This window comes from Rhinatrema bivittatum, chromosome 1, assembly GCF_901001135.1.
Source record: "Rhinatrema bivittatum chromosome 1, aRhiBiv1.1, whole genome shotgun sequence".
Classification (NCBI taxonomy): Eukaryota; Metazoa; Chordata; class Amphibia; order Gymnophiona; family Rhinatrematidae; genus Rhinatrema; species Rhinatrema bivittatum.
The window spans coordinates 746482953-746502190 of NC_042615.1; the positions used below are offsets into that span (position 1 = coordinate 746482953).

Sequence of the window (19238 nt, forward strand, 5' to 3'; positions counted from 1 at the left end):
GTCATTTCATGGTCCAACTGACTTCCCTCACTTACATTTACATTTATTTGAATTTCTAAATCACCTAACACAATAGCCCTAGGCGATGAACATCTTTATATACATAATCATAAAGTAAAACAGACAGTGAATGATCATAAAAACAAAATTAAAACAGCACATTGCAAATCTGAAATCAAATAAAACCAATAAAAGCAGCAAATAAATAGAGATGTGATTTGGCCGAACCTTTTGGTTCAGCCTTCGATATCTGCCCGCTGCAGGAAATTTTGTTTTCCTGCAGTTCGACACAATTTTATTTCGGACGCCTACGAAACAAAGCCCGAAACCCCCCCAACCCTTGTAATTGAATTAATTACAGCGGGGGGTTGTAGAAAAAAAAACCCCTTCAAATTTAATTCATTGCAACCCCCATCCTCCCAACCCTGCCCCAAAACTTGCCAAAATTCCCTGGTGGTCCAGCAGGGGTCCCGGGAGTGATCTCCCGCTCTCGGACCGTCGGCTGCCAGTAATCAAAATGGCACTGATAGCCCCTATCACACGGTAAGGGAAAAGGGCTATCTGTGCCATTGGCTGGTCTCTGTCACAAGGTAGGAGCAATGAACGGCCGGCGCCATCCTAAAAAAATGGCGCAGGCCATCCATTGCTCCTACCATGTGACAGGGGCCAACCAATGGCACCGATAGCCCTGTCACATGGCAAGGGCAAAGAGCCATCTGCGCCATTTTGATTAGTGGCAGCCGACGGCCCAAGAGGGGGAGATCACTCCCGGGAACCCACTGGACCACCAGGGACTTTCGGTAAGTCTTGTGGGGGGGGGGGGTCGGGCTAGTCTTGGGGGGTCGGGAGGGTGGGGGGTTTGCAAGTAATTAAATTTGAAGAGTTGGGGTGGGTTTGGGGGTCTTTTTTTATGTGCCTTTTCTCCCCCCCCCAAAAAAAAGATGATAAAACCACAAAATTTTGTGGGTTTTCTTATTTCGTTGCCCTCCTGAAACGTGACGAAATGGGAAATATCGTCTCTGTTTCCTATTTTGTCGCAAACGAATGCACATCCCTACAAATAAATAAGGTAACTCAGTAATAAAACAAATAAGATAGATTTCAGAATTAAAAGAAAAAAGTTAACTTTAAAATAAGCCATTTTAAAAGGTTAACTTAATAATATGCTAACTTAAAAAGAAAGGTCTTAATTTCTTTTCTAAGAATCTTAAGTGAGTCACTTTGTCTGAGGTCAATGGAAAGTGAATTCCAAAATGTTGGTCTAGCAACTGAGAGAGCACTCTTGCGGGTAGTATGGAATAAGTGAGATGGGAAGATGGAATTTCCAAAACCCTCTTTGGGACGAATGCAGGATTGTAGATTGTTGATAAAATTTTAAAATCACGTTGGCCCAACTGCAAGAGTGATCATTCAGAAGCTTAAAGATCAGCATTCCTATGTTGTACTTTATCCTCTCTTTGATTGATAGCCAGTGCAACTCTGCTACAGTTGGAGTATTATGATCGTCTCCTAGGCCAGAAATGAGTCTGGCTGAGTTTAGAAGGAGCTGTAGGGAACAAAGAGAGGAGGAAGGAATTCCCAGATAAAGACTATTACAATAGTCAATAATCGGGAAGATGGAAGCTGGCAAAACTGTACAGAAATCTGGGGGATGAAGAAGTTTTTTGAGGCCTGAGAGTACTCTGAGTCTATAAAATCCCTGAGAAATGACGTGCCTGATTTGGGAGCGAAAAGATAAGGTATTATCCAAAAAATTGCCAAGATTTCTTATCTGGTTTTTGATGGTGTAAACTGAATCATCAATTATAATAGAAAGATCTGTTAGGGAGACATGCAGCTGTGAATGACAATGAATTCTGTTTTAGCAATATTCAGAGCAAGTTTATTATGGTATAACCATTTTTTTAGGTAGAAAAATAGATATTGAGATCTTCAAGAGTTTCCTGCCATGTTGAGCGCATTTGCAGGATGAACTGAATGTCATCCTCATCAGCTGAGAGAAGCCAAAATTCTACAAATAGGGGCAAGATAGATATTAAACAAAGTGGCCAAAAGAGTTGATCCCTGTGGGACATCAGTTTTAGCAGAAGCAGAGTCTGAAAAGGAATTCTGAAATTTTACAAAATATGAGCGGTCAGAAAGATAAGCAAACCATCGTAGGACATTTCCTGAAATACCACATTCTTGTAATCAGTAAAGTAAATGTTATGGTCAATAGTGTCAAAAGCAGCAGTAATGTCAAGGGAAATTAAGATGAATTGTTTACCATTGTCCAAGCCACATCTAAGGAAATCAGTGAGGGACAATAAAAGAATCTCTGTACTAAGAGAACATCAGAAACCAAATTGGTGAGAGTCCAAGACCTCATACTTTTCAAAATGGTCAGTAAGCTGGGTTAAGATAGCACATTCAAGAAGTTTAAGATATGAGGTAGAGAAGAGATAAAACAATAGTTGTTGGGGTCTGTAAGATCAAGTGAAGGTTTCTTTAAGAGTGGACACACAGTAGCTTTCTTAAGAGGAGATAAAACATTTTCTTCAGCTAATTATAAGTTAATTAATACATTTTTAGAAGATTTAAATAGGGAGGATGAGCATTGAAAAAGTGGATGGTATCATTCAGATTGGTTATGAAATTCTCAACCTCGAGACAAGAAACAACATCAAATTCTTCCCAAGTTGATGGCATTGTAGGAGGAGGATCTAAGAAATTTAAGAACCAATTTAGAATCGAAGAAATTTAAGAACCAATTTGGAATCGAAGAAAAAGACAAATGTTATGAATCTTGAGTTGGAAAAAGCGGAAAAGGATTGCATGTTAGGTTCATTAGTAAGGACTGTAGAAGTTGTGTTGAAGTTGGTGAGCTGCTTGGTAATTTTAAATAGAATCTTAGGGTTGTAACCAACTTCGTGGATTTGTTTTGAAAAATTTTTCTTTTATGGCACAGTTAATACAATTCTGAAATTCTAAAAGAAGTTTTCTGACCATTTGGGCACGATCAGAAGTGGGTGCTTTCCTCCAAATACATTTGGCTTTTCTTAAAGAACTCCTAGCAGACCTAACTGCAGGAGACTTCAATCAAGGTGGCAAGCTATGCTCACGTGGCTTTAGAACTTTGAGGGGCTAGACTATCAAGAATTGACATGATAGAGGGTATTACATGAGAGAGCGCGTCTGTGAAATTATCAAAACATGACTCAGAAAGCAAAGACAGGATGGAGTCATGAAACAGCGAAATATCTTATTTAAATCAAACTTAGTCAATAGCAGCTGTTCAAAAAAAGGAGAAAGGTCAGCAGTGAGAAGTTTAGGCAGGGTATAGACTAAGCAAATACATACATGTTGTAAACACAAAATAAGCATATCCAATGATGCGTTGCCATTTTAAAATTTCAAATTTTACAGTACAACTGAGTTTGTGGATGATCAAAAGGCCTCCACCACGCTGCTTAAGGTGTGATTAAGAAATTGCAGTATAGCCTGTAGGACAGATTTGATTAATGACAAGATGGTCAGTCTCATGGAACCAAGATTCAGTAAAACAATAGACATCTGATTGTTCCTTAGAAATGAAATCATGGAGCAAATGTGACTTGTTTTTAACTGATCGCATGTTAAGTAGGCAAATAGAAATAGAATTAGTATCTATATCAACACCAGGCTTTGAAGGAGAATCTAAGATGACAGCTGACTTTAAAAGCGGTTCAGACACCAAACAGCATGGTCAAGTGAGAAAAGCTTTAGACTTATGTGAAGGAAGAGCACCATATCTACCATAACCAATAATGGAGGGGATTGGACAATATAAAGGAGAACAAGGAAAAGCAACGCTAGAACACCCACGGTACTCATCGTTCACGAAGGAGCTCTCCTTCGTGCGCATATCTTGCTTCAAATACACTTGGAAGTTTTTATTTTGAGTTTTTGCCTCGTGCAAATTTTCAAATTCTCTTTTGGTCTGTCTTAGTACTGCTTTACATGTAACTTGCTCATGTAAACATAGAAACATAGAAATGACGGCAGAAGAAGACCAATCGGCCCATCCAGTCTGCCCAGCAAGCTTCACTTTTTTTTTTCTCATACTTATCTGTTTCTCTTGGCTCTTAGTAACCTTTGGTTCTATTTCCCTTTCACCCCCACCATTAATGTAGAGAGCAGCGATGGAGCTGCATCCAAGTGAAATATCAAGCTTGATTAGTTAGGGGTAGTAACCGCCGCAATAAGCAAGCTACACCCATGTTTATTTGTTTACCAAGACTAAATAATTCAGACTGTTATTCAGCCCTTATTGGTTGTTTTTCTTCTCCCCTGCCGTTAAAGCAGAGAGCTGTGCTGGATATGCGTGAAGTATTAGTTTTACTTCTCCCCTGCTGTTGAAGCAGAGAGCTATGCTGGATATGCGTGAAGTATTAGTTTTTCTTCTCCCCTGCCGTTGAAGCAGAGAGCTATGCTGGATATGCGTGAAGTATTAGTTTTACTTCTCCCCTGCTGTTGAAGCAGAGAGCTATGCTGGATATGCGTGAACTATTAGTTTTACTTCTCCACTGCCGTTGAAGCAGAGAGCTATGCTGGATATGCGTGAAGTATTAGTTTTACTTCTCCCCTGCTGTTGAAGCAGAGAGCTATGCTGGATATGCGTGAAGTATTAGTTTTACTTCTCCCCTGCTGTTGAAGCAGAGAGCTATGCTGGATATGTGTGAAGTATTAGTTTTTCTTATCCCCTGCTGTTGAAGCAGAGAGCTATGCTGGATATGCATTGAAAGTGAAGTATGCATTGAAAGCCACATTATCAACAAATATTGAATAAGCCTAATAATTGGTAATACCTATAGCCTTTGAACTCTCCATTAATTTTACATACTCTTACTCACCCCTGGGTTTTTGTTTTTGTTTTTTAAATTTGGAGATGGCAGGCCTCCATCCTTCCGCTCCGTGAAGGTGGAACACCAACCACTGGCCACTGGCATCCCGCTCCGTGAATGCCTCTGTGGCTACTGCCGCTCCGTGCAGTGTTTTGCTGCCTCCTCTTTATACATGTCCTCTAGACCTGATGGACCTTATCTGTTACTCTTGGCTCTTAGTAACCTTCCCTGTTTTCTTCATTTGGCTCCACCTTCCAGTTTTTTTTTTTAAGGATGTTCTTTTGGCTTTAATAGCCTCTTTCACTTTACCATTTAACCATGCTAGTTGTTCTTTGGTCTTCCTTCTACCTTTTCTAATGCATGGAATATATCTAGTCCAGGCTTCCAAGATGGTGTCTTTAAACAGTTGCCATGCCACATGCAAACTTTTAATCTTTTCAACCACTCCTTTTTGTTTCTTTCTAATTTCCTCATTTTATCAGTTTCCCTTTTTAAAGTTGAATAGTACTACTGTCTTCTCTTCAGTGATTGTTACATTTCATTATATTATGATCACTATTGCCAAGCAGTCCCACCACCACCACTACCTGTCATACTATATCCTGCATCACAGTAAGGATTAGATCTAAAGTAGACCCCACTCCCCCACATCTGTTCCAGAACCAGCTACTCCATGAAGCAGTCATTTATGACATCTAGAAACTTAACCTCCCTAGCATGCTCTGATGAGATATTTACCCAGTCAATTTTGGGCTATTTGAAATAATCTGTTATTACTATGTAGCCTAATTTGTTAGCATTTCGCTCTCTTTTTCTTCATTCTGGTCTGACAGATGATAGAAAACTACATTCTTCCCCTTCACATATGGAATTTCTTTCAGTAGAAATTCCACAGTACATTTTCTTTTGTAGGACTTTTATCCTGTTTCATCCTATGCCACCTCAATTTAGAGTTCCAATCCAGTTGAGATTATCGTTTTCACAAAACACGTAGTAAAGCGCTCTCATTTGTATCTTCATATATGTAGAATAGTCTGCCAACTAAATTGAGAATTGACAATGATTTAAAAAATGTTAGGACATATCTAAAAACCTTTCTGTTTCAGGAAACTTTTAGCAAGTTATTGGATGAGTGGGATATAAGCATTGAAATTAATTAATTAATCATTCACATTTAGCACCACTTCTCCACCAATTTGACCTGGCCTATCATTCAAATATAATTTACACTCTGGTATCAGTGCCCATTGGTTATCCTCCTTCCACCAGGTCTCTGAGATGCCTATTATGTATACATCTTCATTCAGTGCTATACATTCCAACTCTCCAATCTTACTGATAAATTATAAATGGACATATAAATGCATGTATTGGGCACGTGAGCAAAGATATGCTCAATTTTATATTGTGCGTGCAAGTACACGTGTATGATTTAAAATATCACTGCCGCCCAACTTTTACGTGCCTACTCGCACAAGTGACCAGGGAGAGAGAGCGAGCCTCTGTACGAGGGTCACTTTCAACTCAGCATGGGTTTTTTTTTTGGGGAGGGGGGGCGGGGGGCAGTATTTTAAGGGTCTACAGCCTCGTGTCCTAGGCAATCCAATGTAATACCACCCCACCCTGAGTTGAAAGTGACCCTCTTACAGTGGGAGATATACAGAAGGTCATATTGTCTGTCTGTCTGTCTCTCTCTTTCATATTAGGACTAGTAGTAAAGTTACTCAGGTAACATGGCGTGCATTGCCTTGCAAAATTTGGAGTTACGTGTGTAAGTCTTGACCCCACCCCGGAATGTCTATGTATGTATGCATGTACTTCCCGGCTTCTTAAAATCTGTGTTGCTCACACGCAGCCTACATCACGTATGGGGCCATTTTTCTATGAGCAGTGCTTTTAAAATCTACCTCTTAATATTTTAGACTTTAAAAGTATGATTTTTTTTTTTATTGTTTTGCTGCTTACCAAACACCCTTTGTCAAATTTCAAATTTGCAGGAATTTAAGAAATCACTAAAAAACATCTTTTTTGATTAACTTTTGACATTCTCGTATCAGAACACACTTAATTTCTCTAGATTAATATCTCTCCTACATTTTTCAGCTATATTAACCAACTATTTTTTGTCCTGTGTCCTTTTGTTCATTGAAACTGGATATTAATTTTATTCATTACTTATTTTTTAGTCATATTTTATCTTTGCCTTATTTTTGTTACTTACTGTTTTTATTCTGTTTTTATATTCTATTATGTTCGTTTTTGAATTTTCTATTATGTATGTGCCTGTATGTGAACCATTTTGATCAATTTTTATGTTGTAAAAGCGGTATACAAACATTTTTAAATAAATAAAATAAATAAGACAGTTCTAAAAGAAATTCTAGAAGAAAAGGTGTAAAACCTTTTAGGCAATCTGATTCTAAAGAGTAAAAAAAGGTCTTATGGCCAGGTTATGAATGTAGATCTGTCTGTGACCAACTCTACATGGTAAAACAGCCCTCCCACAAGTCTGCCTGACTTGTGGGAGGGCTGTGAGTGTGCATAACTTTCTACCTCTGCCGTATATGAGAGGGAAAGGAAGCAGCCTATGTAACCACAGCATCACACTGGCAGCAGTATCATGCTGGTGAAGAGCGACAGCTGGATGTGAATAAAAGGGAGAGATGAGGCATAACTACGGGATGGCCACTGTGTGGCAGTGCCAGCAGCAGGGGGCAAGGAAAGAGCGAAGGGTGTATGGGAAAACAGCAACCTCAGTGTTTGGACATTGCTGTGAGCAATGCAGAGGACAAGAAACAAGGCAAAAGCATAACAAGGAAAGTAAGAAGAAGCATAGGATTACATGCACTTCTGGGCAGCCAAGTGGAAATGGAAGGCCCCCTGAGCGTGTCCAGTTCATCTTGTCCTCAGAACTCTCATGTGAAAAGAATGGCGTGCACACGTTTTGGGCATGCACTGTTTTACTTGTTTGTTCTTTTTTTTTGTCATTGACAATACTTTCTGTGACATTTGGCTAAGACATACTATGCCCTATAAATTAAACATTCCATCTCATGTATCCTGGATTTTCTTTATGAACCAGGGACACATCTTTCAGTTATTTAAAGAAAAAAATAGAGCTATTACAACTTTCCCATAAAGAAACTGCTCTCCTAGCACTTATTACGCTTGCAATGTTCATACATTGAAGAAGTTTAACAGAAGATGTATTGTTTCTTCTGTGGTTTGGTAAGGCCTGAGCATAGCATACGGAGACAAGTCCAAAAGGGAAGGAAAAGGACAGTTTAACATTTCGACCACAAAACCCAAAGAAAACAAGCAAAATAAAGGCTTTTGTTCTTTGCTTGAAAAAAAAAGACAAATTGTCAGCATGCATTTTAATAAGCTACAGAGGGCAGAAAAATATTGGTGTACAGAAAGGTCAACAGATGCTTTGGACATGGATTCTCTTAAACCTGTTCTCTTTGTAACCGGATGCTTTTTCCTTAACTGCACCCATATAATATCCCCAAATAATTTCAAATTACCTTACTGGTATAAGTCCTTTTTCTCCCATTAGCCGAATGAACAAATGTTTTGACACTTTTTTTTTTTTTTTTTTGAGAGACTCTACATGTCACACAGAGGCTTCATGCAAGCCGGTTCACATAAATTACTTACAAATTTTCACCAAAAAAGTGAGATTGCACTCGGCTTTAGACTATAATGGATATCTATGGGAGTAATTTAAGCATGACCCAGATGCTGCAAGGAGGTTACTCTACCTGACAGCATTTACATTTGAAGGGCATGCCTTTTGCAATGGTAGCAATTTAACCTTTCTAGGCAACTCCTGGCCCAAGTTGCTGGCACTTAAGGATTTTGTATTTTAAAAAAAACAACTATAAAAATGGTTGTTCGTTTCTTGCTGTATGCGTTGACATTGACAGCTGAGGTCTGACATCCAACCGCTTCTCATAAACAAAATAGTGCCCAAACTCCTGCAGCCCAGCTAAATTAAAGATGACAATTGGGTCAATGCATCTAAATCAAAACTACATAATTTAAAACAGCAAAAGCTCTTCTTTTGACTGCCTTGCTGAGCAGCCAGAAACTGGGAAACCAATACCCAAAGCTCTTTTTTGCAAATAAAACCACATTTTACATGTGGAAATCAGAGCTTTAAAATTTGCCCATCCTGTATGCAGGTCAGATACTTTTATTCAACAACAAATTACAGAAGCAGTCCTGGGAAAGGGGGTGAGAGATGGGGAAGAGGTGTGGAATCAAATATTGGGGGTCATTTATCAAAATGCGATAAGGCGTTTTCGCATGCATTATGGGCTTATCGCATGCGAAAAGCCCAGTTAACGCATGCGATAGGCCCTTAACGCATGCAAAAACGTGTTTAACGCATGCGATCGCACCATATCGTATGGTGCAATGCAAATTCAGAAAATAGGAGGAGTTAGGGGCGGAGAGTGGGCTGGGTTAGCCTGTCTGCGAAGAGCTATCGCCCAGCTGTAACGCCGATTCTAACTGCACCTCTTTGGATTGCGTTAGGCTGGGGGATAGGTGCCGTGACCATGTGGTAAGGTTTCATCGCGAGAGAGAGTGAGCGCAACTGGCCATAATGGCATGGCCCATAGGTAGGTATTTATATCCATATGGTAGGTCCACCTAGTAACTCGAGGTGGGGTTGAGGTAAGAGTGTAGGGGGTTAGGGGCCACTTTGACATTCTACGTGACACCTGCGAACAGAACAGTGGTCTCTTGTGAAGATTTGCTGGCCTTCGGAGTGAGGAAACTCACTCCAAGATGAGATTTGGGCAATGTTCTCTCAACCTAGCTTGATGTTACCCAGGTAGAGAGTCCCTCAAGCTAGGTTGAGAGAACCTTGCCCAAATCTCATCTTGGAGTGAGTTTCCTCACTTCAAAGGTCATCAAATCTTCACAAGAGACCACTGTTCTGTTCGCAGGTGTCACGTAGAATATCAAAGTGGCCCCTAACCCCCTAAACTCTTACCTAAACCCCACCTCGAGTTACTAGGTGGGCCTGCCATAGGGATACAAATACCTACCTATGGGCCATGACATTATGGCCAGTCTCTCTCGCTCTCGCTCTCTCTCTTGCACTCTCTCGCTCACTCTCTCTCTCTCTTCCCCCCATGTGTCTAGGACCATTAACAATGGTCCACATCACAGAATCTGAAAAGGGTATCGCAATTTGTGCTAACTTAGCTCTTTGCACAGGTAATTAGCGCAAATTGTGATAAATGCTATATTAGCATAAAACACACCCTTTTTGCTGTCGCATGTGGTACTTACCGCATTTTGATAAATCCACCCCATTGTGTGAGCTATGGATTATGCGAAACTACATGCTTTGTGTGTCAATTTACCCGCCGGAAAGCAGGCAGAAATTGCCCCGATCTGTAACTTTTTGGCAAGCATGGATGTGAGTTTTAGATTGTATGCAGATGACATACGTTTTCTGATTTATAAGTCTTTTAAAATTGTGTCATGTTTAAAAAGTATTGAAATTTGGCTTTCTGAATATAAACGTTTATTAAATATGAAAAAAGAGATTTTATATTTGGCCAGATTTCCCCCATTGGGGTACCAAAAGAGGTAACTTTTAATGGCATCTCAGTTCCAATAATATCTAAGGTAAGATATTTAGGGATTATAATGGACACTAAGTTCTCCATGAAACCCCAAATTGCAAATATTGTACGGGGTGCATTTTACACACTCTGTCTCTTGTGTAGGTTGTGTCCATATCTTGAGGAGGTTGATCTTAAAGTCGTTATATATAAGCTTGTGATCTTTTCATTTGATTATTGTAACTCGCTGTGTGTAGGGTTACAAAATACTACCGTACACCCAATGCAATTAGTACAAAATGCAGCTATTCACATTATTACCGGAATCTCACTACAAGACCATCTCACCTCATTCTTGGCTAGGCTTTACTGGCTACTTTATGGCGCGTTAATTTCAGTATTTTAGCACTCGTTTTTAAAGGATTCCATCATTCAAACAAATTAGATTAGATGAATTGAGGGAGCATTTATTTTGTGTACAGGGACCTTCCAAGTTTCATAAAATCTGGAACATTCTTTGTAAAACTTAGAAAGCAGGTAAAAACAGATTTATTTCAACAGGCCTTTCCTAAGATATTTTGAAGAATGAACTAATATATGAATAGATGGCCACAGTGAAATTTGAAGACTGGATGCGATGGTAATTATTTTGTCATCACAGTATGATGACAGACATTTTTATGATTTAAAAAAAAGCAAAGGGTTCATTATAAGATTTAACATATGAGGTAGTTTATGTATTTTTATTTCTTTTCATGCTGTGGGGGAAGAGTGCATGATAGTTAATAGTAAATAGGAATAATATATCCTTTACATACTATGTTTAAAGCTTTTTATGCCATGTAACCTGTTTTATCTGTTATTTTTCTTTGCTTGTTTTGGCTTTCAAATTGAGTGGCAGATGATTACGATTATGTTTAGAGTATCCTATACAATGTGGTAACAGCATTAAGAGGCAACCAATGTGTTTTATAGGAGGTTTGTATTTTTCCATGCTTCTATGTATTTTTGTGTTAAATAATTTCATTTTAAGTTTATCATGCCTTCAATTATGTTTTAATGTTAGATATATAATATTTGAATATTATGAATGTAAAGCTGTAAAACCACTTAGCATTGTCGATAAGCGGTCTAGATATGTTTAAATAAATGTAAATCTCTGCAGGTAGTTTTTTGTTGGACAATAATCAAAGCTAAAGTATTTGTGTACTTTTGATTTGATTATGGTGAAAACTTTGCAGGTAAAAAGTAACCTCAGAGTTTGCACCTACATTACCCCAAAAATGAGCTACTGCAACTTCCCGGCATCCATATGCATTTTACCTTGGAAGGCGGGATTAGCCTGCTCAGCACTGCAGATGCTACAGGAGTGAAATCCCCCAACCTGAGACTTTTAAAGGGGAGGTCCCTCTTCATATGATGAGCGAGTATAACACTTCCTCACAATATTAGTTCATCAGTGCTGATTAAATCAGAATAGAGAAATACATTTTTGGAATTAATAATCGTTCAGAGATCGTTGCTATGTACAATACTATTTAGTTGACAAGAGATGAAGGGAGCCCAAATAGCAAGGTGCCTGCTTAAACAGAAAAGACAAATGAGACAGTCTCGGGGGGGGGGGGGGGGGATGATCCTTTCCTCGAAGGAGCTACAGTCTAGGCAAAGTTAATGTATGCTGGCCAGAACAGAGAATGTATTATGGTGATCATAAGCTAAAGGGGACAAGGACAGAGGAAATTAAAGCACAATTTTAAGGTTATTCTTTTACCACAAATTTAAAAATATTTTTGAAATGCAAAATGTATCCAAAATATGTAAACTGAGATCTTGGCTTTAGCATGCTTACTTTTATAAGAATTTCCTTTATGCAATGTATGTCAGTAAATATGAATTGACTTATTCTACTTTATTTTCTCTGTTCTAGGTAATAGAGCACGAGCAGCCAGTAAATAAAATTTCTTTTATAGCTCGGGATGTGACGGATAATCGTGCATTTGGATACGTTTGTGGCGCAGAAGGTCAACATCAATTTTTTGCTATAAAAACAGCACAACAGGTATAGCATGTAGTAAAAGAAAATCTTGATACTAAAATCTGCAAGAAGTCAGTACTCCAGAGGGAGTAGGAAAATAAGGGGAACCTAAGAATACTTGGAGTAGTCAAGTATAGCAGCTAAAGAATAATACAAAAAAGTGCAGTCATGCATTTCTGATTCCAAAATCTAGGAGAGCAATAGATGTTAGATACTAACAGCCAAGAGTGAGCTCTGAGAGAGAAATCATGTCTACGGCTGCCAAACAATATAATAAGGTTGTGGAGCAAGCCTGTGGCATGATCAGGTACACAGATCTCACGGAGATATCCTCTAGAGTTTTGTATCCAGTTCTAAAGAACATCTCAGAAGGATGGCGACAGAGTAGATGCAGTTCAGGGGCAGGCTATCAAAATGCTTGTCTGCACAGCTCATGCTATAGGATGTAATTTAAAGACACAGACCCTGACTTTCAAAAGCATTTACATGCTTAAAACTGGTTTTACATGTGTAAATGCACTTTGTCTGTGTGAGTGGGCTTTTGAAAATTGCTACAATATTTGCCAATGAATTGTCCCTTGAGTAAATGGCTTTTGAAAATTGATATGATAATGTTACATTTGCATGCATAACACCTTTGAAGATTCACCTGTGAAAATTAATACCATGTTGGCCAGCAGATTATGATGTACTCTGATGTACCAGAGGTGACTATTTTTTGGTGGAAGAGAAGTTATAAAAACCTTGTACGATGAAGATATCTTAGGAGTCAATTTTTAAAGGGTTAGGTGCTGTAATTGTCACCTTTAAAAATAGCTTAGGGCTGAGAGCCAAAATTTGGCATCTGTTTTTATTAGGCACCTAAATTTAGGTGGCTTTAAAGCAGATAGGGTGAGATTAGAAGGAGTAACATGGCGAGCCAAATCTTGGCACCACAATAGCAAGACTAAATCTGGCCAGGCAGATCCTCCCTCTCTGCCACTGGAACTTTGAAATAAAAATTGTAGCCTGATTTCCCCCTCCCCCATTATTATCATGTATTTTTATTGATTTTGACTATCTACCATTCAATTTATAAACCATCATAGTGGTTAATAATACAAAAAAACATGGAAAGCAGTGCATTTCATGAAACAATAAGTAAATTAAATACATTTTAAAAAAGTAAAATAACATTTAAAAATAAACAAGCTAAAATAATAAAAAAGACCACTAGATACTTTCTAATGAGACTAAAAATTCCTCATATACCTTGTGTTACACTGTAAACCGATATGATATGTAACTTTTTACATGAACGTCGGTATAGAAAAGTTCAAAATAAATAAATATATCTATACTTTCAAAACCTTATGATAGTTTTTCAATTTCCTGATTGCTAGTGGGACACTATTCCAGAATGCTGGTGCAATGTAGCTAAAAGATGTTTAGGTATTGCTCAAGTCTAATTTTTAATTGGAGAAGGGGATAACCCGCCCAATCCGAGTAAAGGGATTGAAAGTATACTGCCCCCTCCCCCCAACAAATCCCCTTCTTTTTCATGGAAACTTTAAAATCTAATTGCCACCAATCCCCTTCCTGGCCCCACTTCCCTCTCGCCCAAACCGTAAGCCCACCCCGGAGGTCAGTACCCCCCCACCCCACGATCCCCCTGGCTCCTGCTCCCGATCAACTCTCCCATTGGAGTTTACAAACACTTAGGGCTACCCCTCCCCAATGTTCCCCACTGATTCCCCGCCCCAAAAGCTACCCAATCTGCTCAATAGCATGTTTATGAGCGAGACTTGATGACTCCGGTCCTTGGATTAAGGGAGGAGCAGAATTAATTTCCTTTGCTGGAGAAGTGCACCAGAGAACGTCTGGCACTTACTTTAGACAACATAATTGTTGACTTTAGAAGAAAAGTTCTACAAGCTTGTTGATTTTAACCACTTTCATAACAAATGAAATTCCCAAAGTCTCTTTTGCCCTTATAATTGTCATGATTCGATTGTAAGCTCTACTGAGCAGGGACCGTCTCTTACGTGTTTTTGTGCAGCACTGTGCAAATCAAGTAGCGGGCTAGAAGTGATTAGTAGTAATAGTACAGCCCTAAAGGTTTGAAAATTGGGGATTGTATCCCCTAGAACAAGGTATGCCTTGTCATCTGGATCACATAGTACAAAAAAAGTGTAATTGTACTGTTGAATATTCCTAAGGAGCTGGCTCAGTGGCGGGGTGGTTCACTGTCATGCAGACTACCCGGGTTTGATTCTGGTCCAGGTTTCTGCTCTGGAAGTTAGCAAAAGATGGAGATATTGCAAAGACAGCATTCACAGCCATGAAGCCATTGCACAGTTGGAGACACCTGTTGGCCAGACTTAGGGGGTGCATGTATACCGGTTTCTGTAGCCTTTGAGCCAAGGACTGAGACCCCCAAAGGGATAGTTGGGGAGTTTATAAGAGAAGGGGAAAAAAAGCACAGATAGTTGCACGTGAAGGCTTAGGGCACCCTGGTGCCCAAGAAAGTCTGAGGAAACTGCCAGGCAAAAACCAAAAAATATGTCCCATTGTTTCTCTTTCTTCACAGGCTGAACCCTTAGTGGTTGATCTTAAAGATCTGTTCCAGGTAATTTATAACCTGAAGAAAAAGGAAGAGAAAGATCAGAAAATGGTAAGTTTATCTAGATTGAAAGCGCTGCATTTCTCATTTTCCTCCTGTCCCTCGTGTGTTTAAAAGCCTTCCCCAATTGTGAATTATCAAAGTTAAGTTGGTTCATTTTGAGCAAGCTGAAAACTTATTCCTGTCTAGGAGTGTGAGTTTGGTTATGAAAAGCTATTTCCACATTTTTACAGCCAGAGAAAGGCAGAAATAGCACAAGTCTTCAATTTCTTGACATGCATAATATATAGAAACGCAATGATTTCTGTTTTATTTAGGTTGGACTTCTGTCATATCTGGATTTCTTTATTAGAAATCAAATTACTTGTATTGCAGTAAGAGCTTCCTGTGGGTCACTTGCTGCTGCATAGACCCGAAAACTATCCATACCCGTTTTAGCATCTGCCATACGTTCATTTCAATTTTCTCCCTTACCACTGCTCTTTTTCTCTTTTTTTTTTTTTTGACACATTCTAACAGAGCCTATCACTGCTAATTATTTCTCTTGTACAAGTGTCCTGGAGTATTATTGTTATGTAACTGATCCGAGCAGTGATCACCCCACTTGCCTTTTTTATTTGTTGGTACTTGGCAGGTTAGATCATTTGTCAGAAGGAGATGAATGTTTAGGTACCTTTCACTGAGGTTAGTGTAAAAAAAAAACCCCAAATACCAGGATCATTTGGTGCCCATTTAAGCCGACACCATACTTGCAAAGAAAATGGCCACTCAATCAGGGTGTCCCTTATCCGAAATGAATGAATATCCTTGCAAATATGGTGAAAAAAGACTGAAATATACAAATGACATAACAAGCAACATACAGAGGTTTATGCAGAAAGCTGTGCACACCAGCAGAGCACCAAACACAAAACAACAAGAACAAAAAAACAGTGCAAAGCAGCACTGAACAGTTCAAAGAGAGCAAAGATGAAAATCTTGTCCTAGGAATTAATGTTGGTTTCTATCCAAAATACACAGTTTGCCTAGTTTGCAAACATCTTACTATGGAATCTCCAATTATTTTATAGATAGTTATGTAGGCAATTCAATATCCCATGCTCACCAAATAATTTGTTTAATATAGGCCTGGCACAGCTATTCTGAAACATCCATTAGGGGGGAGGTAAGTATCTAGGGAGTGCCAGAAGTATAACTGCAGTCACTGGCAGAAATTTGGCCAACACAGGAACTCCAGTATTCATTGGAGAAGTGAAAACACAAATATTTGACACACCTTCTCTACACTGTGATTCCTACTTATATTTACTTAATATTTGTATCTGGTTTTATATTGTCTTTTTGTTTTATATTGATATGTCACCCATCTAGAATGGTTGTTTTACTGTGATAGGCAAGTAATAAGAAAGGTAAATAAATACATTTCTAAATTTAATTTCATGTTCCTTAGGGTGAAGATACTAATAAAGCAGTAGAGGTAAGGTTGTATAGATTGTACTGCATATACATTTTAGGTGGAAGAATATAGCCTTGGGGAGGGGGAGGATAAGGGGACAATTCTCAGTCATCACACAATGGTGACAACCAGCATGTGCTGGTAGGAGCTGTAGCTTCTCTTCAAAGACCATCACTGCACTGGTTGGCCTGGCTGAGGGAAGGGGGGGGGGGGTTATAAAGTAGGGTAAAAATCCTGGGTAGTTGTGAATGAAGGCTCATAGTGATAAAACCCTAAATCGATTGTTTCCAGTTGGGCTGCATGCCCAAATTGTTGGACCTTCCAAAATAGAATAAATCTTCACTTTCAGAGAGAATTAGACAGTGGGAAATACAATATGAAAACTGTTCCCTAGACAGCATCATTTACTAAACAGAGCTCTACCCTTATCTGTTTTACTCACAGCGAAGGGAAAATCCCCTTTTTCCAGTAACAAAACACATTAGTGCAATAGTTTAAGCATAAATAGTTTTGAAGCAACATCATTTTTTTATGAAGGATATAATTACTACAGCCTCTTATTGCTTGTTCTACCCCCTTGACTTTAGAAGTAAATGGTTTTAAAGAGTAGAGTAGTCTGTTGAATTGCTCCCAAACTGCATGTAGTACTAAAATCTAGCAATAGGTATCCTTAAAAGGTGAACTTTATTTTCAAAGTATTTGTTTGGTGCATCCTAAATCGTTTAGAAAATAACATTTAAAATTAAGACGCATTTTTTTCTATTGAAGGAATCTTTACAATTCAGTATATTCAATTGGTAGTAGCGCTTCCTTAAAATGATAGCAGTTCTTACAGAAATAAATCGAATACAGCTATGCAAACAATTTTCTCCTAAACATATTGCTTTTTCTTTCTATTCATTTCAGAATGGCAATGATGCATTACTGGTTATGGATGACCAAGTTGACAAAATTAAATTGGTATGTAAAAGATCTGTAATGAGTTTTGCTTTCTAGATTGCTGCAAAATATTTAAGAAAAGATAAGAACATAAGAAATTACCATACTGGGTCAGACCAAGGGTCCATCAAGCCCAGCATCCTGTCTCCAACAGTGGCCAATCCAGGCTACAAGTACCTGGCAAGTACCCAAAAACTAAGTAGCTTCCATGCTACTGATGCCAGTAATAGCAGTGGCTATTCCCTAAGTCAGCTTAATTAATAGCAGTTAATGGACTTCTCCAAGAACTTATCCAAACCTTTTTTAAACCCAGCTACACTAGCTGCACTAACCACATCCTCTGGCAACAAATTCCAGAGCTTTATTGTGCATTGAGTGAAAAATAATTTTCTCCGATTAGTTTTAAATGTGCTACTTGCTAACTTCATGGAGTGCCCCCTAGTCATTCAATAAACTGAAAGAGTAAATAACCAATTCACATTTCTCCGTTCTAGATCTCTCATGATTTTATAGACCTTTATCATATCCCCCCTAAGCCGTCTCTTCTCAAAGCTGAACAGCCCTAACCTCTTTAGCCTTTCCTCATAGGGGAGCCATTCCATCCCCTTTATCATTTTGGTCACCTTTCTCTGTACTTTCTCCAGTGCAATTATCTTTTTTGAGATGTGGCAACCAGAATTGTACACAAGGTGCAGTCTCACCATGGAGCGAAACAGAGGCTTTATGACATTTTCCATTTTATTCACCATTCCCTTCCTAATAATTCCTAACATTGTTTTCTTTTTTGACTGCTGCAACACACTGAGCCTACAATTTCAAGGTATTATTATCCGCTATGATGCCTAGAACATTTTCCTGGGTGGTAGCTCCTAATATGGAACCTAAGATTGTGTAACTACAGCATGGATTATTTTTCCCTATATGCATCACTTTGCACTTGTCCACATTAAATTTCATCTGCCATTTGGATGCCCATATCATTTGTTGTTGAAAATATCATTTTTATTTAAAGGTTTGGGATAGATGCTATTCATAAATATTATTTCTACTAATGTTTAAATAAGCAAAATCATTGACAACAACTGTAACTTTTAAGTAAACATTACTGGATGACAGCACAATAGCTTGCAGAGGTCAGCTTAGAAGAGTTTTGAGGAAAATAATCAGTGCATCCTGTTATGATTTGTGGGTATATGGGCCCTTGGTCCGAGGTGCAAGTTGTTACTGCCTGTGGGAAGGACCCCACAGGTCTGCACTGTCTGGAGGCGAGGTCAGAGACAGCGGAGAGTTCTGGGTGAGGCAATGGAGAGGTCCAGCAGTGCCAGGAGAGAGACCCCGAGATTGGAGTGCCAATCAGGCTGCAGAGTGGGGAGTGTGAGACTTGACCAAGCAGGAGATACTCCGGAGGGCAACCCCGAGGGGAGGAGCTGCAAAGCGTGGGATGTTGATGTAACGCCGTAGGCCAACCCCCAGGACAGGGAAGCCCGAGCTGATCCTCTGGTGATGACGTAGCACCACCCCAAAGAGCGGGGGGATGTTTGTAGTCTCGATATAGTAGGCTGGCGCGACCTCCGAGGAGCGGGAAGCCCCGGCAGTCGCTGTAGAATGTGAACGCGGTCCCGAGGAGCAGGAGATGCGAGCAGTCTTGTTGTGCAAGCCCGAGGAGCAGGGAAGTCCCTCTGTAGAACTCACAGGAAGCTGAGATGTCCCAGAGGTAGTCCCGAGGAACGGGAGACCTTGTAGGTTAGAACCCAAGAGA

The 19238-nt window shown here is 39.3% G+C and overlaps 1 protein-coding gene across 10 annotated transcripts in view; it reads left to right on the forward strand.

Moving 5' to 3' along the window:
- The window catches only part of DAB2 (DAB adaptor protein 2), a 259005-nt gene that overhangs the window by 170563 nt on the left and 69204 nt on the right, over positions 1-19238 (forward strand). For all 10 annotated transcript variants that reach the window (XM_029578230.1, XM_029578240.1, XM_029578259.1 and 7 more), the window contains 4 exons: positions 12375-12506; positions 15052-15135; positions 16535-16561; positions 17447-17500. In XM_029578230.1, the coding sequence (XP_029434090.1) occupies positions 12375-12506; positions 15052-15135; positions 16535-16561; positions 17447-17500 (297 nt within the window). The remainder of the gene's footprint in view (positions 1-12374; positions 12507-15051; positions 15136-16534; positions 16562-17446; positions 17501-19238) is intronic.